Consider the following 20,684-nt stretch of genomic DNA (forward strand, 5'->3'; position numbering starts at 1 on the left):
TACGCAATAATAGGAAGTTTTTGTATGTGAATAACATGAACACAAGTAAGCCACGTGCATGTATTATTCGGTCTAGTATGCATACACCTTAATCATAATCCTAATTTCAAGGGGTATTTACCAAAATAAGTAAATTTAGACTTTAGTTCTCTTCCTGCAGTCGTGCTTGGCAGTTTGTCGCGTTCAGCCTAGCGAAACTCTCTAAGAAGAAAGCGATTCACTCGATTGTATGAAACTTGCAGTCATTGATAGATTGACAGATGACGGCTATAATCTATATATTATATATAACAGATTTCCACGTATATATTCACTCATCACGATATCTCTGTATATTACAGCTAAAGCCTTAAAATTTGGTAGGAATATTCTTTTCACCGAGTAGAGGTCAGCAAAGAACGGATTTTCTAAAATTCCTTCCGCAAGTTTTTTTTATTATGAACAGAACAACGTCTGTCGGGTCAGCTAGTCTTATATAAAACTAAAAATCTTATATAAATCCACTACGTTTTAAGCAGTTGTTCGCTTTCAAACTTAGCCAGATTATACTTCGTGTATTATCTATCTTACCACCTGACTCCAAGCATCCGTCAGGGTCGCTCAGCTGGTGATCTTCTTGCATACCTCACCCATAAATGGGCGCAAGCGGTTGAATCGAAGGGAGAGGCGTTGGCGGTGAGTTTGGACATAGCGAAGGCCTTCGATCGGGTGTGGCATAAAGCGCTTATAGCGAAACTGCCATCCTATGGGCTTCCTGAGAAGTTGTGCAAATGGGTCCCTAGCTTTTTGGCTGATCTGAGCATCAAGGTTGTTATTAACGGTGCATGCTCCGACTTAAAACCCATAAACGCTGGTGTCCCGCAAGGCTGCGTGCTATCCCCTACGCTGTTTCTTCTGCATATCAATGATATGCTGCAAATCAGCAATATTCATTGCTATGCAGATGACAGCACAGGGTATGCTGCCTACACCGGCCGTGCCAACATGTCCCGGGATAGCGTCGACGAGAACCGGAACAAACTTGTGTCTGAAATCGAGACTATGCTTTGCAAAGTCTCGGAATGGGGCCGACACAATTTAGTCCAATTCAACCCCAAGAAGACACAAGTTTGTGCGTTCACCACTAAAAAGTCTCCCTTTGTCGTATCCCCTCGATTCGAGATCACTCCTCTAACTGCCACAGCCTGTATTGGCATACTTGGCGTCGATATATCGAGCGACGTTCAGTTCCGTGGTCACTTGGAAGAGAAGGCCAAACTGGCCTCTAAAAAGCTTGGTGTACTCAGTAAGGGAGACAGTACTTCACTAAAAGCCACCGCCTGCAACTTTATAAGGCGCAAATTCGGCCTCACATGGAGTACTGTTCTCACTTCTGGGTGGGTGCTCCCTAGTAACAGCTTCTTCCATTTGACCGCATACAACGAAGAGCGGCTTGAATCATCGACGATCAAGTCATCTCCGATCGGCTTGATTCTCTAGCATTGCGTAGAGATGTGGGTTCTCTCTGCATCTTCTACCGCATTTATCACGGGGAGTGCTCAGAGGAGCTGTTCGGGTTGATTCCAGCGGTCGAATTCCACCATCGGACATTACGTGCAAAGTACCATCCGCATCACGTAGACGTCTGGCATTCCACAACCGCGCGTTTTGCTCGAAATTTCTTGCCTGGCACAGCCACTTTGTGGAATCAACTACCGGCAGCGGTCTTCTCGAACAGATACGACTTAGGGACCTTCAAGAAAAAAGCATACTCCCACCTTAAAGGCCGGCAACGCATTTCTTGACACACCTGTTGTTGCGGATGTCCATGGGCGGTTGCCTCACCTCTCCCCATCCCGTGAGCCTCTTGCCTGTTTGCCCCCTGATATTGAATAAAAAAAAAACCAGGAAGAAGCCTTTTTTTCTTGAAATGGACAGAGTCCTATTCCACAATGTAAACATAAAAATCACTATCTCACCACGATACTTCGAGTTTATATCTCACAGAAGCTATAATATATGTTGTAGGAACTACAAAGACCTCAAACTCAACGAATTATTTTGAAAAGCTAATACAAAAGATAAATATAAATGAAAACGGCAACAGCAATAACAGTAACATGTCCGCGTGATTCTGTTAAGTTGCAAAAGTAATGTGCTAGCATTACTGTGTTTCGGTCTGAAGGGTGCTGTGAAATTACTGGGCAAATGAGACCTAACATCTTATGTCTCAAGGTGACGAGCGCAGTTGTAGTGCCGCTCAGAATTTTTGGGGCTTTTTAAAAAACCTGAGCGGCACTGCATTGTAATGGGCAGGGCGTATCGATTACCATCAGCTGTGCGTCCTGCACGTCTTGTCCCTTATTTTCATAAAAAAATTTAAAGAAAGTAAGTTGGTACGATTTTTGATAGGTTGCTTTCAAATACAAACAAAATCATTATCTCTAAACTACTCCGTAATTTATAAAAATAAAAATTCTGAAGCTGCTTTGATTTAAATACCTAGGTAGGTGTAGTATTTTTACAATAATCATTACAGAACAATTTCAAAATAAACAAACAGCTTATTATTTATTAATTACAACTCCCTTTAAAGAAAGCTAATTATCGATAGAAGATGTCCTTCCATACGCCGGACGACGACCTTGCCTTTGAATAGCGTCGCAGTCAAAGAGCCACCGCCGGCACGTGTATCTCTTTGACGGCCGCGGGCGGCGTAATTCAAAGGCAGCTAGGCAAAGCGGCAACGTCTTATGATATTGAAATATTCAAGTTCATTGAAACATTGACCCAGTCGCCCAAATCTTACAGGACGTTTAAATTTGTTCAAAATGAAAAGCCTACTTTTTGACAAAACCTCTGCACGGATTTCGTTAATTTTTGGTATATCGTCAGCTAATATGCTAACAAGTATGTACCTACATTTATTTCATATAAGTTGTTTCCATACTGTATATCTTATTTGGCACAGTTACCATTGCTTTAATAACATCTGTATTCGAATTATGGAAATAGTATATTGTAAGGCTACAAAATTAAAAATTGTATAGACCTCATACACATTTCATAGAGCTTCTGTTCATAACCCTCCTGGAGTTGCTGCTACAAATGTTCTAAGATTGAATACCCTGGTTTGAGCTTCAACGGGAGGAGGTTCGCCAGACCGCGCTCAATGTTGTTGCGGCTTTAAAACTACCAAACATACATCAATTAATAAAAATGACAGTAGCGAGCTGTCAATACAAAATTGTTATTTACCTACTTGCAGATATCTCTCCACAAACCAATGGTGGCTTAAGTTGATATTTCAGACTTTCGCTATGTGCTCTGTTGCGAAGATATCTTATTATTTTATTAATAATTGTTCTTTTTAATAATTTCTGTAAGCTAAGTTACGCTGTTTTAAATGTAACTTATACATATAAATATGTAGATATGAGTTAAACATTGATGTTTGATAAAATAAAAATTACTTGGAAAGTTATTAACTGGTAATCTGGAAGAGCGAAAGACTGCAAGTCTGAATATAATCTAATAATAAACAATACAAAAATCCACTCTGAGCAGGAAGTAGCTTCTGCTTTTGAGAATTTTTTTCGGACATTCCAGTATCCATCTCAAGCACCCTTGTCTCCTCCACCAATGTTGCCGAGTGACTTCTTTTGGAAAATGTTAAGGAATGATTTAAAAATTTCAAATTCAGCGTTGTTAGCCCAGCAGAAATAATTAAAACTTTCAGATCCTTAGAAATGAAAAAAACTGCTGATATATGGGGCAAATCTGTAAAAATAATAAGTTCTGTTATTGACGTCATAGCACCATATCTAGCACTAGTTTTTAATAGCTGTATTGAACATGGCGTGTTTCCTGACCTTCTGAAGTATGGTAAAATTACACCAATATTTAAATCGGGACTCACTTCTGATCCGAATAACTATCGCCCTGTTTCGGTGTTCCCCTTAGTAAAATTTTTGAAAAAATTATTTTAAGCCAAATGCTTACTCACTTTAACACTTATAAGTTACTTCATATAAAACAATTTGGCTTTACTAGGGGACGCTCGACTACGGATGCAGATGTTGAACTCATCAGGAATATTTTTGAGGCATGGGCGGAATCACAGAATGCACTTGGTATCTTCTGTGATTTATCTAAGGCTTTTGATTATGTTCAACATTCAACGCTGGTCAGGAAGGTATGCCACTATGGTATAAGAGGATCTGCACTCGATCTTCTGATCTCATATTTAAATAATAGGATTCAGAGGGTCGAGGTGAATGGCAGGAGATCTCCTGGGACTCCTCTCAGTATGGGGGTACCACAAGGGTCTAATCTTGGACCCTTCCTCTTCCTAATTTATATAAATGATCTACCTAACCTTGTAGAAAAAAAACACAAGGTGGTATTGTTTGCGGATGACACTTCACTTATATTCAAAGTGAAACGAAGCCCAGTTTTGTATGACGAAGTAAACAATGCTCTATCTGACATCGTTTACTGGTTTAGCGCCAATAACTTATTGTTAAATAATCATAAAACCAAATATATTAAATTCACCGCGCCAAATGTCAAAAATGTAGATGCGAATATTTTATTAAATGGAGAGGTAGTAAAACCAGTGGAATCTGCTATATTTCTTGGCATTACTCTTGATTCCAAATTGCAGTGGGGATATTGAAGGATTGGCGAATAGGCTTAGTTCTGCAGCATATGCGGTTAAGAAAATTAGACGGTTAACTGACATAGATACGGCGAGATTAGTATACTTTAGTTATTTTCATAGTATTATGTCCTATGGTATATTGTTATGGGGCAGTGCGGCCGATATTAATACTATATTTGTGCTGCAGAAGAGGGCTATTCGCGCGATTTATAACCAAGGTCCTAAAGAATCATTATGAGAAAAATTTAAAGAAATAAACATTTTGACTGGTGCTTCTCAATACGTTTTTGATAATGTTTTGTATGTTCATAAGCACATTGAAGAATTTTCTAGAAACTGTGACATTCATAATGTTAACACGAGGAACAAACATAAACTTGTTGTGCCTACTACTCGGTTGGGTCGAGTTAGTAAGTCTTTTGTTGGGCGATGTATATGCTTCTACAATATGATCCCAGAAAATGTACAAAACAAATGTGTTACGAAATTTAAAAGAATTGTTAAAAAACGTTTGTGTGGGAAAGGTTATTATAGCATAAACGATTTTCTTAATGACACCACGGACTGGGAATAAAGCGAACACCCTCAGGCTCTTTAATTATAAATGTTTATTGTACGATATTACATTGTAATCCATATTTTATATTAAAAAAAAAAGCCCGCTGTGTTTCTTGCGCCCATTCTTCTCAGGTCTGAGGCAGTCTCTTTTGAATGAGTGGTAGATTTTGACGTTCAATAAGTGATTTTAAATCCTATTTTGAATAAAAATATTTGAATTAAATTTAAAAAAATTTGAATAGTACCTACCGACAATATGAAATAAGCAGTGTTATTCTGTTTCATTATACAAGACTAGCAAGTCTAACTTTTGTAATTGTTCGTGCGAAAGTTTTATGAATGAGGTGGATTCCGAATCGAATGACACCTCATTCATATTTTTCCGAGAGTACTGAAAAATGTTGAACAAAATAGCACTTGTTGACTAAAAGTAGAAGAAGTTAACCCTGATGATGGACCTATACAACCTATGTTCTTCTCGATCGCTGCACTCTTAACAGAGCGGTCGTCTCTCGTGCAGTGTTCTACATTGGTCTAGTAAACCAACGCTGTGGTACGCAGCTCGGCTTATCTGACTGTTAGAAGCTGTCTGGAACTATTACCGAACTGTCAAGTTATTTGAACCATGCAACGGATGAACACTATCCCTATAGGGATAGTAGATAATTGCAAAGAAAGAAGGCGGAACTTGACAGGTCCTGTCCTTCTCGGTTGTAGAAAACCGGATTTAATCTAATATGAATTAGTTTAATATACTGAAATATTCTACTTCGGCGCCATTTTCTACCCCCGAGCAGTAGTACTACATACCTCAAGTTTGACGATTGGAATCGAGGCAACGTTTTAGAAGACAGCTGTTAACATAATATGTTTGAAGGTGAAGAGAGCAATCGTGATGTCGACTAGAATGAAGGGTTCCTGAGCGGCACTGCATTGTAAAAGGCTGGGGGCATCACTTACCATGAGATGAACGTGTTACCGGGCCAACAGCAACACATTCACAGACCACACGTGCCGCTCTAACCCACGTCGATGTAGAGAATGAAACAAGGTCAGAGTATGGCACAGGTCCAGTATATTGTTTGTCGTTACACGTGCTATATATAAAAATAATACAACCAGTCCAATTGAATGAAACATACACGCCACACACGGACGCGGCCGTCTTCCATTACAACTTACATTTTATTTTTTATTATTATTGTACAATTTCAACAAATAACTTGGCGAAACGGGCACACATTAGATTTTCACATTGTTTAGTTCTATCCAAACATATTTTCATTGTATTACATCAATCAAGAAACGACGATACGTTTGAATGATTATTTTGAACAGATCTTTTTGCAAGTGTACTTATTCCACATATTATTATATCTAACGAAAAATTTTATTTAAAATTTCTCTAAAACTACAAGGTGTTTTTCTAGAGACTTTATTATTCATTTAAACATCAATTCAGCCTGTTAACAAGCTTCACCACACCGTGATCAGTCGCGACATATCGCGACACCAGCGACGCCCAGACACGACGGCATATTTGTAAATTATAAAAGCTACAATTCACTAAACGATAGAAAAAGATTAAGCTAAGATAGGCGAGGAAGACATTGTATCAGAGGTTGTGTACTGTGAAGGCCGTCTAATGATTGTGACAAACTATTCAACTCCCAACATTTATTCAATATAAACATATTTCTTGTAATATCAACGTTAACGCTTAATAACCACGAACAACTAAACTTGTGAAAACAGCATTGAAATCTGTACACTTTGTGATTAACAGTAAATCTTGATAGTAATCATTTCTTTAAAGAAGTAATAGGAAAAAATGAACGGAGGTGCCGAGAACTGCAGTAATTAAATTATGTAAATCCGCCAGTTTGAACCTGAACAGATACCATTCAATTTGACGTGTGTCATTCATGACAGCTAGGTGGGCTATAAGTTATATTAGTTCAGAGCATAGTTTGTCACAAACAAAGAGAAAGTGACTGAGAGCAATCATTGGGAACACTCAGGCAATAAATAAACAATATTAATTAAATAATAAAAAATAATGTGTTCGTTAATCGGCGTTACATCTAATATTTACAGTTACATCTAGAAGCATCAACTATGAAAACTTTATTAACATTGAAGGCACATGTTTCCGCACCCTTTTCCCGCGAGGGCACTCGCTCGTACGCGCTATATCATACAGTGGACCGGACTTTACACTAATTTAAACCTTAAAATTACTTTAATAAGTACTGTTGTCGAACACCCGATCATATAATCTTATAACATATACATAGTTCATCGCAACTCGCTCTAACGTCGCACTATAGACTATCTCTTTCACTCCCTTTCACGCAGTTCCAGTAATAGCACTATTTTATATTACCAAAACAAATTTTATTTTAATACAAAATATATCAAGAAATGAATTAATTTCAATAGAAACAATGCGTGCCGTACCTTTAATAATACAAACTAAACAAAATGTTTCACATATAAACCCGTTTAAAAAAGATTAATCGAAGAATGTAAACTTAAAAATATTTTCATGTACCCGGCTATAATGGTAACCTGACCCAAAAATATCTTTCATGACCACCTACTCGCTTCTGGTACACATCAATTTGCTTGAGAAATACTCAACGCGTTATTAAAATAAATATATCATAGCTCGATGAGTAATTCAAACAAAATTATTTATGACCTATTATTTTCATATTACTCTTTAAAGACTTAGGCTGTGTTGAAGTGCGCACTTTTGCTCATAATTTACTTACGTATAACTTAGTATACTAGCGTAATAGACAAGCACGCTCCCCATTAGGCACATATTCATGTGTGCTACTTTTACACAAATGTGAGTTAATGAAGTGTGTAGTATTTTGCATTTGGTCCACCCTTATGACAAATATTGATAATTGTATTTATTTAAAAGGCGTCATATTCACGTATGCAATATTTTATTTTCTAACATATATTTTTTTTATTAATAATTACTGTGGATGTAACATGAAAAACAAAATATTTTAGTGAATATGTTCTACGAAAATAAGCACTACGAAAGCAGTATAGAAGAATCAGTATTTAGCTGTGAAATGTTTCTTTATTTGGATTGTTACTGTAGATAACAACACATTCAAACGACAAAAACACGAAATAAAATACGGTCCAATTTGTCAGGAGACTAATGTACATTGAATTGTTTCAAAACGGTTTCACGGTCTGTTTCTTTGTCACACGTAGGTCTTTGTGTAAAGATAGTTATCTCACTATCACACAGGCTTCGTCTTTACGCTACTATACTAAGTTTATGGTTCAAACTTAGCATAATAATTGAAATCGCTTTTATAGTCAGTTGACAGCTAAAAATTATAGTGAGCTTAAGCTAAGACAGCCCAATATAAAAGTGAAATTCGAGTTTTATTTCACTCAGCTAAGTTTTAAGTGAGTAAAATCTGAGTAGTCTAAGTGCGCTCTTTAGGTCAACAACATACACAAAGACAAATTGTGCTTGAGGTTGTTAGTAGGAAACCAGACAGACCAGAGAAACAAACCAGTTTATGAACTTTAACTTAGACTAGCACTTTACAATAGAAAAACTCATGATGGGTTAGAAAGTTTCAATCAAGTAATAATTATTGTATGAGAGACGAGTGTTAAAATAATAGCTGCAACTATAGTGGGGTTCAGGTACCGTCGGGCGATACAAATACAACAACATAATATCAACAGACACATAGAAATCAACTCGAGAGTCGCTCAATGAACATTCATAATAACCTTTATACTACATTGGGATTACGATCAGTCACAGAAAGTACTCTTGCAGGAAGTATAATATAGTTTTGTTCATTTATGATATGCAGGTTTAATATTTAATATAGATGTTTGTTTCCGAGTCATGGATGTTTATATGTATTTATGTATGTTTAAGTAAGTATATTGTATTAAATATGTCGATGTCTTGTACCCATAGCACAGGCTATGACTAGTTAGGGGCAAGATAATTTGTGTAAAAGTGTGTCAATATTATTTATTTATTTATAGGGTTTATGTTATGGCAACATCGTGTAAGAGTACCTTCCACAACAGATTGTTATAATATAGCATATATCAGAACATATAATTTATAAAGCGACATCAAACTCCGCCCCCTCAGCGCCCCGCCCTATCCGCGCAGACATAATCCCCACATACACAGACGCAAACAGTCATTTGACAACGCCACCAGTCGACATGTATCAAACACACAAAACATAACTTAGTGCAATTTCTAAATGTTTTCATATTTCTGTCAGGACTTAATATTGAAACATTTGTGATTACTTCAAATATTTATATACGCTCGCATTATAGGTTGGAAAAGCCTTGAAAAAAATATTAAGTAGTGTGATTCGTTAGCTAAATTTTGTTTGATAATATGATTCTTATTGTGAGTACATACGGCAGATAATTACACAACTATCCCCAGTAGTGCGAAAGAAATAATTACATTTGATCACGACAAGACTCCCGACATTTATTTATTCGTGGCGAATGGAAACAAACGCAAAAATAATTACTTTAAAAACTATTTACTAGTACAGGATTATGTAAGACTGATTTATAAATAACATTTTTTTAGAATTTGTTCACATAGACAAAACAATGTCGAACAAAAGCTAAATAAAAAATTCTTACTCCTTCACTCCTCACCACACAAACTCTTTCTCTTTCGTTCCATAGGTTTCTTTCGCCATCGTTCGATATCCATGGCCTTAGTTGTCACTCTACCGTAATTAAAACAAACAGTTGACAATTTCCAGTATTATTGTGTTGTCGCGACTTTGAACTTAACAAATAAATAGTTCCGATACGATTGAACAAATACTATTAAAATTGACTGATAATAACACTCCGACTCACAAACAGCGCCGATATGTTAAGTCAACAACATTTTCAATATTTATGGCGATGACGTCAGCCAATTTGATTGTTTTATAAAATGACGTCACTGAACGGTTTCCTTAATCTATACCAATATATTAAATACTGTGTTTCACCATGTTGAAATGAAACTGTTAAACAAATCGTAATGAATACGAATTATTATTGATTTGCCGTCAGTCTGAGATTTGAACACGAGACCCTCGACAGTTACCGCTAGTTAAAAACTACACAACAGTAGGGACGAATGCGATTATATACACAATATGTACAGCTGTGTTATAATGTAAATACAGACGCGGGAAGGAGCGCTTCCGGCGCCTGCCGCGGACAAACATATGAACACTGGTATATCTCTGCTATTTACACATTGAAACTGAATAGATCGCTTATTGTTATTTAAATTTAAAACCAAATATTTCAAACACTTTACAACTACCGTCACAATACCTGCCAAACTGAGATGGCACTCTGCTATCATCTTGTTATAAGAACTGGTTTGGTAAACCTGGGATAGGTTTCATTAACGTAATAGCTCCGCTAGGCGTTCTTAAGACTTAAGATTTAATGCAAAAGAACAACAGAATTGCTTAATAAAATAAACTGTTGTTCATTGCTTCGATGATACGATACACGCTAGTAATACGTAAAATAAATATTTAATTAATCGATTAATTTAACATTCCTTATACATACTATGTATTTTATTTGATTGACGCGATTGTTACACACGTTTAAAAAACTTTTTAAAGGATTTAACATTTACGCAAAAACCTAATGTAAAAATACAGCGACAATTGCACGGTTTTAATCCTTTACAAAGTTTTTTATTTAAATAAATTCCTTATAATTGCATTTACTTAAAAATAGTGCCAAAGCATAGCATTTAATATGAGTTTTAAATGTATACCGTTAAAAGCTTGCTTGCGGAAAATATTTATTTAAACAAGTGGTCTATCACCATGTTTTAGATAAGGTATTGATCGTGTTTCATGAACATCCAATTATATTCGTATACCACAATAACTCAACAGCTAGAATGAATCTAAGTAGCAACACTAATACTCAAATTAAATGAAATGCTCGTTGATAAGTTGGACTAGCACAATGTTTGTTTTAAATATATAACGTTGACATAATACAGTATATCGTTACCGTTAAAGGTATTAAGTACTACCGTGCACGCCATAACTCTGACGTCACTATTGTCTAAGCCGGCGTAGCTCGCCGCTATCTAATCCATTGTGTTCGCCAAAAATAAGTTTCTTTTCTTAAAAGAAAATAAAACTTTTTACTACTTTTTTCAAAACATGGATTAACACTTAGGAATTGAAAACTAATGAACTCTATGATGTTGGTAGCATTTGAGCATGTTGACATTTACATGATTACCTTCTCTTAAAACACAACTTCAGTGAGCATAAATGTATCTATTGCTCTCAAATTCTCTCAATTAGGAGTACAACGATAACTTTATAACGACTATGTATAGTGTAGTCGGGCTAACACTAGGCCAACGATTTTAGCAAATCCCATTGAATTGATATGTAACTAAGAGACAGTGAGTACACAATGAATTTTATGATTTGTTTATTAATATTTTAATTAATGATTCGCGCTTGAAATCCAAACGAAACGACCTTAAATTATTGATAGTTCTCCGCGCGCGCTCCGTCTCTGTGCCGCGCCAATTTAATAATTATAGCTCCTTGAATGGAACGTAATATTGTATTGAGTAAATCTTACATAGTTATATATAATGATATGGAAAAAATGTTTAAGCAAAAATTACGAACACGGTAGATGTTGTTTGTGTTAGATTGTTAACTAATTAACTATTTAGTAATTTTTATTCTTATTTTATACTAGTTGTATGTAAGTGTAAAAATAAAAACAAATTAAAATCGATCGCGCGCTGGTCGGGCTGTCAGGTACTCTAAGTCTATATTTTTACACAGATTCACAAAGCAAACTGTTATATCATTAAACACAACCTAGCAGATTACTTGCAACTAGTTTGGCTCAGGTACGCCGATTTAGGCGTAGTTTCACTGACGTATTTTACGCCAACGGTATGTGGTCGGAGCGCGTGGAGAGCTGTCAATAAAGCTAGCTATCTTCAGATTTTAACATGACTTTGGTTGTTGTTTGTTGGTTAGTTAGAGATTTCAAGTGTGTACAATATTGTTGGTTGTCTCGTGTCTGCCTCGCGGTCTACTAGCTACATATATCCATGATATTTACGCCACGCCACTCCTAATCTTATACGTTACATAAAATGACAAAATTAATTCAGTCAGATTTAAATTATCTTAAACGTCAAAACGTAAAGGTCAAAAGACTCGCTCATTGAATAATATAATACTTTTGGATAGCGATAGTCTACTCGCTATCGACATTTATAATAGATCACCTCCGTTTATGACTCGATCGATATAAGATAGCTTTGCTACTTTGATTGAGTCATTGGTGTCAGTCAGGATCAAACATAAATATAAAACTGAACATACATATCTGTAATAATTATTCTCCATCAAAATGACGATGCTACGAGAATTGTAACAGAAGATCTGGTCCACATACAAAGGATGACAGTTATCAGATAGAGGCGTCACTTGTGTATCACTCTCCTTGCTGCACGCTCTCTTTCTTTCGCCGTCGTTCGTTATGTGTGGATCCGGCCTAACTGACGTCATCCTGGCAGCAGTCATCACCCCCGGTCCAGGTGTACATTCACTCGATGCTCTTGACCCTCGCCATGACCTTCCCTTCGAACATGGGCAGCGTGTCTCCGTCGTTGCTCACCTCCTCCTGTATCACCGTGTTGTCGAGGTCGGCGCACTCCGTCTTGAAGAAATATCTGTAAATATAACAATGATAATAATTAATGTGGTGCATGTGGCCCTGATACTGAAGCTTTATGAGTCAGAAGAAAAGTCAATACCTCCACCTCCACAACTAATTAAAATATTTTGTTTATTTATTTTGACAAAAACGGTTACATAATATATCTTTAGGTATCTCAGTGTTCGTATTAATTATATAATACATAACTCAATAATTAGTTACAACTAAATATTATTAAATGCAAACATGTATATTTAAATTTAAAAAATATTAAATTAAATATTATTAGCAGCATTGCAACATACAAATTTCAATGCCAATCAAAATTCAATTGGGCGATATTGTAATTTTACAGACAGATATACACTACAAGAAAATTCCAAACAATTTAGGACGTGACTATTGTGTAAGATGCTTTTAAATGTTTCAAAATACTGTGATTAATTTCAATACTTCTTGCCGAGGTTATTGAAAGTTGCTCTTGCTTAAGGGACTGATATATTATGGTGTGTAAAACACCCAAGACAAACGCTCGAGCCCGATTGAGGATGAAGGATGGATATTATCACAGGAAAAAGAGCACAGTGTAAAAGAAGTTGATGTTTAGTTAATAATGTCACATCATATAATCTTTCATATGCTTTACTGCCTAAACTTTAACTGGCTTAAAAATAAACTTGGTATAAAATTAATACTTGTGAACAAATCAAGAATATGTGAAATGCTTACAAATTAACATTATGATTGGTTTATTCGGACGTATAACGTTTCTCGCGTTTATTTGAAAGGCTGCTTGACATTTTGTAAACTTCAGAATTATCATTGTATTGACAATGTTGTAAACGTCATATAGTCAACCTTTTGCGTATTTTTGTTTTTATCTCAGTTGTTACTTTATCCCAAATTTATTTGCAATGCTGTAAATAATAAAAAAAACATTCATATAAAAATAATACAACTAACGAAGTAGTACATATAATAAATATAACACGTGTGTACTGACCGGTAGTTGCCTTTTCTCGGCAGGTACTCCTTGAAGGTCTTGAGCGTGAGCGGCGCGGCCGGCACCTTGAACCGGTAGGGCACGGCCTCGTCCAGGAAGCTCACCACCACCACGGTGTGCTGCTCCGGCACCGCGCCGCCGCCGACCGCCGCCACGCTGCTGGCCCCGCCGCTCGTGCTGCTCGACTTACTGCCGCTGCCGCTGCGACAGAATGTAAGTTCCAAGACGTGCTCCAATAACGATAGTCGTCAAACATGGCTGCGTACTGACCGCTGCGCGCGCGCGGGGCGGCGCCGCTCGTCGTGGTCGCCGCGCGCCGCCGACATCCAGAGCAGCACGCGCGGCTCCACCGACCACGCGCCCTCGCTCACCACCGACACGCCGCTGTCCGTCAGCTCCGTCACCGTCTTCTTGCTCACCGACCTGCGCACACCATATTCACTCACTAATACCACCACATTCTGCACTACCAGATCTTATATTCTCAACTCTAATAATTGTAGCCGGCAGTTAATTCCACAAACAGTGCGGGGGCGAAACGTTTCTTTAAAAAAAGGAGGGGGGGTATTATGCGAAACACATACCTGCGAGGCGGTAGGTCGCAGGAGGCGCATGAGGCGTCGTAGTGACCCGAATCGGCGGAGAGCGCGGACGCTGTGCGGCGTCCCACGCGACGCGTGCGGCGCCCGCCCGGCGGGGACGCACCAGGCGTGCGCTCGGACCACACGCGCGACACGTGCTGGTCTGTGACACACAACAATGACATTTGTTACTAACTCTTTTTTATTCTTCTTCTTTTATATTCAAATAGTTTAAATTCGTGAAGCACTCGGTTGGGAGGATTGAATCAGCTATTGCTGCAGGACGTACCAAGGATATCTTGATCGTTGTCGTCATCGGGCTGCAGCTTCTCCCGGATGGCGGCGGCCACCAGTTGCGGCGGAAGCGCTTGACACGACTCCTCGCTGTCACCCTATGATATTTTAAATCGCTTTTATATAAAAAAAAATATTTTATTTGGACGCGCATGTCCTTACCCTTTGTGTCTATAAGAAGCCGGGTGATGGACAGAGGCCCACAAGGTTCCATGGTTGGTGACGACCCGTTGCGGATATTATAGGCACATGACACACTCCATCTTAAGAATCAATTTCCATTCAATACCAGTCTAATTTTACTAATTATTTACTTCGAGAAAAAACAGTTAAAATTAATTATAAAAATACTAAGAATAAAAACTATAATAAATCAAAATTTCTTAAATATAGGGGTAAAAATATCATACCAATATTGCTCTCAAATGCCCTTAATTAATTTTTAATATATATGTTTGACATTAATGAGTGTAGTCTGTATCGATATTGTATAAATTTTAATTTAATTTGTCATTAATGACATTCCTATATTTTATATACATATTATTTGTTTTTTTTAATAATGTCGTATAAATTATTATTGTAATTATTTGACGTGAAAAAGTGTATTTTGAAATACCAACTTTCAATAAACTGTTTTTTGATTTGATTTGATATCTGTATATATTATCAAAGTAACTTTACACTTAAGGACAGTTAAGGCTCAGTTTTTATTGTTACGGGCTGATGACTCAATCAGTACCGTATAGGTTTATGACAATAACGATGGGTACCTCATTGAGCCTCCGCTCGAGTCTATCCTTGTTCTCGCGGTCCCTCCTCACGCGCTCCAGCTTCTCAATGAGCAGCGGCGCGAACTCGGCCGGCGGCAGCACGCGGAGTTGCTCCGACTGCACGCGCTGGGTCCGCGGGATCATCTGCCAACACAACACAGACCAGTGAGTCTATAGAGCGCCTTGACGAGCAGGGCAAAGAGGGCGTGGAAGGTCGCCCATACGACGGACCGACCAAATTAAGTCTGCTGTGAGCAATCCATTGAACGAGTGTACCAGGCTGTCAGCCAGCTGGGAAAAGTGGCGAATGCTCGTGGGGCGAATCACATCTGCCACAAAACACGATGACCACGACCGCTCTGGAGTGTCACGAAAAAGAAGAAGTAATGAAACTGTCGGTTTAAGTACTATGACACTTTACTCTCATCAACGTTTTATTTTCTTTATTGAAAGAGGTGGTATTGCCAGAATAATATGAAATGGGGGCCTAAAAGGGTGGCAACGCTATTGTGATTTCTCTGTTGTTGCAGGAGAATGTGGGCGGTGGATACCACATAAGACCAGGTGACTTGTACGCTCATTTGTCCCTCCTTAATAAAAAACAGATCTCAAATCTAAGTCATTGGTATATTATCATATTGTATGAATTAGTGCGAGTTGGATAATTCTCCTTTGAATTTCATTGCAGTAGTAGAAAGCTACACACGATATTTTCCTTCACAACAGGAGTGTCTAATAAAGGTACGTGCCCGATGAGAGACAACGGTCCCGACTTTAGCACCCGAAACTTCTTTTTAAATGTAAGTTTTTTAAGTCAGCAAATACCAATTCTTAGTGATTATGCAAAACAAAGTAAGCAAAATTTAGCAAGCCAGCTTGAAGCCGCTCCTCTCGGGTTCCGAACGAGGGCTCTAACCAACTGAGCCAACCGTTCGAGTGACGCATTAATCGCAAATCTTGATATGTCTTGTTCTACTCTCAGGTTGTGGCTACATCTACAGGATCTACTTTACAGTTGATAACCTGGTCAACCCCCATTTTTGCATATTATATTGGAGTCCCGCATCGTTCATAAAAGAGAATGGTACTTTTGGGCCTGATGTTAAGAAATTGAAATATACTTGAAATAAAAAGGGTATATTTTTCTGATGTGAAATACAAAAAACTAGCTTTTTAGCTAATTTTGCAATGTACAAATCGAAAAAACATTAAAATAAAGAAAATCGATTAAAATGTAATCGAATGAATATTTAATCGATTAAAATAACATTAAGATCCATTTGTTTTATATAAATAATGTTAGTTAGGTGAACAGTTTATATTCGAATGACCATATTATTATTATTATTATGAATAAAATATATTATTTTCTTAGAAAAAAACAAAACTGAGCCATTATTTTATTTAGTCAATAAATCGATTGACATAAAAAATCGGTACTAGTGAAATCCTTGTTCCTCAACGAGCAAAAAAAAGGTTATTTTTTTTTTAGGTATTTTAGGTATAATAAAGTTTATTTTAGGTATAATAAATTACACAGGCCTTCAAAAGTAAGTATCACACTTTTAAAATTGGGATAACGTTTTAAGTTCACAAGATATACTTTCGAAATAAAAAGGACTCCAAAGAGAATTTAATTTTGTACATAAAAACTTTATAGTCGGTAACTTTCTTTTAATAATTGGCTGAAAAAAAACTTCAAAAAAAACCATTCCTTTTTCAAAGTGGACGTTTCCGAATTACAATTTTACCATTCACATTTTTCTTTCTGTTTTAAATTTTTTCAAGATCGATGAGTCTTGTTTTAAAAATTTATGCTAAAAAGCACATAACATTTATTTATCATGCCTCTTTCAGTTGAAGAATGTGCTAGGATCATGGCTTTTCTGGAACTAGGCATCAGAATGCGTCGCACTGCAAGAATGGTGGGTATGACGGTACGAACGGTCCAGAAGGTAAAGCGAAGGTACGAAGAAACTGGACACCATCTGAGGAGACCTTGTAATGGCAGACCCAGGTGTACCAGTGCCCGAGAAGATCGTTATATTATTTCCACTGTGTTAAGAAATCGCCACCAAAATGCAGTTGAAGTCCAGCAACAGCTACTGCAGACCCGGAGGGACTACATTAGTGACAGTACAGTGAGAAGAAGACTTGCTGAAGCAAATTTGAAACCCCGAATAGCGAGTGGCCCAAAACTCAAGAGACAGCATCGAGTAGCGAGACTGCGATACACGATGAACACATGCAGTGGGATGAAGAAGAATGGCCAAGAATTTTGTTTGCAGATGAGTCTCGATTCTCCCTTTACACTTCTGATGGAAGGCGAAGTGTTTACAGGCGACCTGGTGAGAGATACCTTCAAGCCTGCATCTCAGAAAGAGCCCAATACGGTGGAGGCAGTGTACATGTATGGGCTTGCATATCTTCAGAAGGTCGCACAGAGCTAGTAGCCATAGAAAATGGCACCCTCACTGGGCAAAGATATGCTCAAGAGATTCTCAATGAGTATGCAGGGCCATATTTAGCAAATATGGGTGATGGATCGATGCTGATGCATGATAATGCCCGGCCACACACGGCTCATATCGTACAAGAGTATATTCAGGAGGTCGGTATCAGCGTGATGGCTTAGCCATCAAGAAGTCCTGATCTCAACCCGATTGAACACGCCTGGGATGAGCTTGGAAGGCTAGTCAGAAATCGCAGACCACCACCTACTACCCTCAGGGCACTAAAGCAGGCCCTGGTAGAAGAATGGGAGATTATTCCCCAACATCGGCTCCGAAACCTAGTGTTCAGTATGCCAAACCGGCTCGAAGCTGTAATCAGAGCTCGAGGAGGCAATACCAGTTATTAAAAATTAAATAACTTTTAAAAAAAATAATTTTTAGACTAAACTAAAAATGTCTATTTTCATTGTTTTATCTTTTTTAAGTTAAAAATGTTACTAATGTATAATTTTAGTTTCTAAGAATTAAAGCCTATAAAATTTGCAACAAAACGTTTTTAATCTTAAATCTCTACCTTCTATAGTTAAGAAAAAAATTAATTTGAAAAGTGTGATACTTACTTTTGCAGGCCAGTGTATATCTAATTACTAATTGTCTAATATTATAATGCAAAAAATGTCGTAAGAGTAGTAGATAGGTATACGGTAGATAGGTAGGTATTTTTATCTAAAGAAAACAAGGTTGGTACCTAGCTAATATATGTATGTGATAAATTCTTAGTAGCTAATCATTTAATAAACCTACTATAGATCAGCTGTCAACATGTAGTTTAAGACATAGCCTCATTTTTATATCTTCGATAACTCAGCTCTTAAATTGTCAAATCTTGCAAAATTTTAAATTATGGATTAATTAAATGTAAGCTTTTAAATGGTGCTACTTTCATCTTGTTATCACCTGGGCCCAGGAATTTATGGAAGCGTTTTAATCTCCTTTTGGAGAATTCCAGAATTGATTATCACGGAGTTCGTTATCGCTTTAAAATAACAAATTGCCTTGTTGGCTATCCTAATCATCTAATCTCAATATATAATATTTAGATGATTAATTTAGTAAGAAATAAAAAAACGATGAAACTAATATAATTACCATGCCGGTGTCTCGCTCCTTGTTGACGAGCGCGTGTCTGTCGGGCGGGGCGGGTCGTACGCGGTGCCGCCCCTCGCGGCCGTCACGCCCCCCGCGCAGCGACATGCCGTCTCTATAAAAGTAACATTCATATTCTAATTCAGTTCTACCACTTATACGCACAACTTTAATTTTCTTTTCGAACTAAGTACTTAGTATAAATCTTTTAGGGTCACTTGCAGGGAAAGTTTGAATTATACAAGCGCGATCTCGGGGTTAATAGATTACTTTATATCACGATATTTTATCTTGAATGATTTAAAATATGCTAATTAAATTGATATATAATTTCAAGAATGCGATCATTTTGATAATCTAGCTCTCATAGATGGTGAGATATTATAAAAACTCCTTAATTATAATTTAGTATTTTCGGCAAATCAAGTATTTAAAGTTTAAATGACATTTATAGTGAAAATGAGTTGAGTAACTAAAGTATTTATAACAAAATGATTGACTTGCAAATTTACTAAACGCACACTAATATGGCATTAATGAGCTGTGATGGCAGTGCAATAAAAATAAATCAGAGCTGTGAACAAATTAGTCTGAAACAAGCACAGGGTTCAGCCCTGGGGTAATAACACTAATAATTAAAAATACTTACGTAATACTCACATTAAAATTGGTGCAATGACATTGCGCATCGCAATTTCTGAGTAGCAAAATAACGGCCGATATCTAGTGTTGTCCACGCTAAACATGTTGATACAAACTGTACTGCAGTCCAACAGTCAAACTATGAAAAAATTTGCCAAGTGTGGTTGATGTCACTTGCAAAATGTTCGTTTGTATTAAGTATCGTTGATATGTACGCGTTGTACACCGACCGCTGCAGTGACTGTTACCACAACGACCTCAACTCCTGACACTCTGCTACTCACACGCTGCTGCCGGAGAGCGAGACGGCGTCGCTGTCAGTGCGGCCGCTGCTGAGACTGGCGCGCTCGGAGTCCTGCCGCGAGGTAGGCGTGTAACCCGCGTACGTCACGAGCTCGTTAAACACCGACCGCTGCAGTGAATGTTACCACAACGACCTCAACTCCTGACACTCTGCTACTCACACGCTGCTGCCGGAGAGCGAGACGGCGTCGCTGTCAGTGCGGCCGCTGCTGAGACTGGCGCGCTCGGAGTCCTGCCGCGAGGTAGGCGTGTAACCCGCGTACGTCACGAGCTCGTTAAACACCGACCGCTGCAGTGAATGTTACCACAACGACCTCAACTCCTGACACTCTGCTACTCACACGCTGCTGCCGGAGAGCGAGACGGCGTCGCTGTCAGTGCGGCCGCTGCTGAGACTGGCGCGCTCGGAGTCCTGCCGCGAGGTAGGCGTGTAACCCGCGTACGTCACGAGCTCGTTAAACACCGACCGCTGCAGTGAATGTTACCACAACGACCTCAACTCCTGACACTCTGCTA

General features: G+C 37.9%; 1 protein-coding gene across 1 annotated transcript; it reads right to left on the bottom strand.

Moving 5' to 3' along the window:
• Window positions 1–6,255: 6,255 nt before the first annotated feature.
• On the bottom strand, window positions 6,256–20,169 carry LOC126979161 (axin-like). Its single transcript, XM_050828403.1, has 8 exons — window positions 20,150–20,169; window positions 19,227–19,338; window positions 15,625–15,768; window positions 14,847–14,949; window positions 14,561–14,720; window positions 14,247–14,399; window positions 13,977–14,177; window positions 6,256–12,986 (listed from the first exon to the last, which is right to left on the bottom strand). Exons 2-8 carry the CDS (start codon window positions 19,329–19,331, stop codon window positions 12,860–12,862), a joined length of 993 nt encoding a protein of 330 aa, XP_050684360.1. The 5' UTR covers window positions 19,332–19,338; window positions 20,150–20,169; the 3' UTR covers window positions 6,256–12,859.
• Between the last annotated feature and the right edge of the window lie 515 nt (window positions 20,170–20,684).

The sequence above is a fragment of the Leptidea sinapis genome, chromosome Z (genome assembly GCF_905404315.1).
Source record: "Leptidea sinapis chromosome Z, ilLepSina1.1, whole genome shotgun sequence".
Lineage (NCBI taxonomy): Eukaryota > Metazoa > Arthropoda > Insecta > Lepidoptera > Pieridae > Leptidea > Leptidea sinapis.

Bases quoted from the DNA above. Each gene is read 5' to 3' on its own strand.
- LOC126979161 (XM_050828403.1), bottom strand. From the start codon at position 19,331: ATGTCGCTGCGCGGGGGGCGTGACGGCCGCGAGGGGCGGCACCGCGTA. The intron at 15,769-19,226 runs GTAATTATATTA...TTGTGTTGGCAG, and splicing joins AGGAGCGAGACACCGGCATG to ATGATCCCGCGGACCCAGCG. The intron at 14,721-14,846 runs GTACGTCCTGCA...TGTGTGTCACAG, and splicing joins CAACGATCAAGATATCCTTG to ACCAGCACGTGTCGCGCGTG.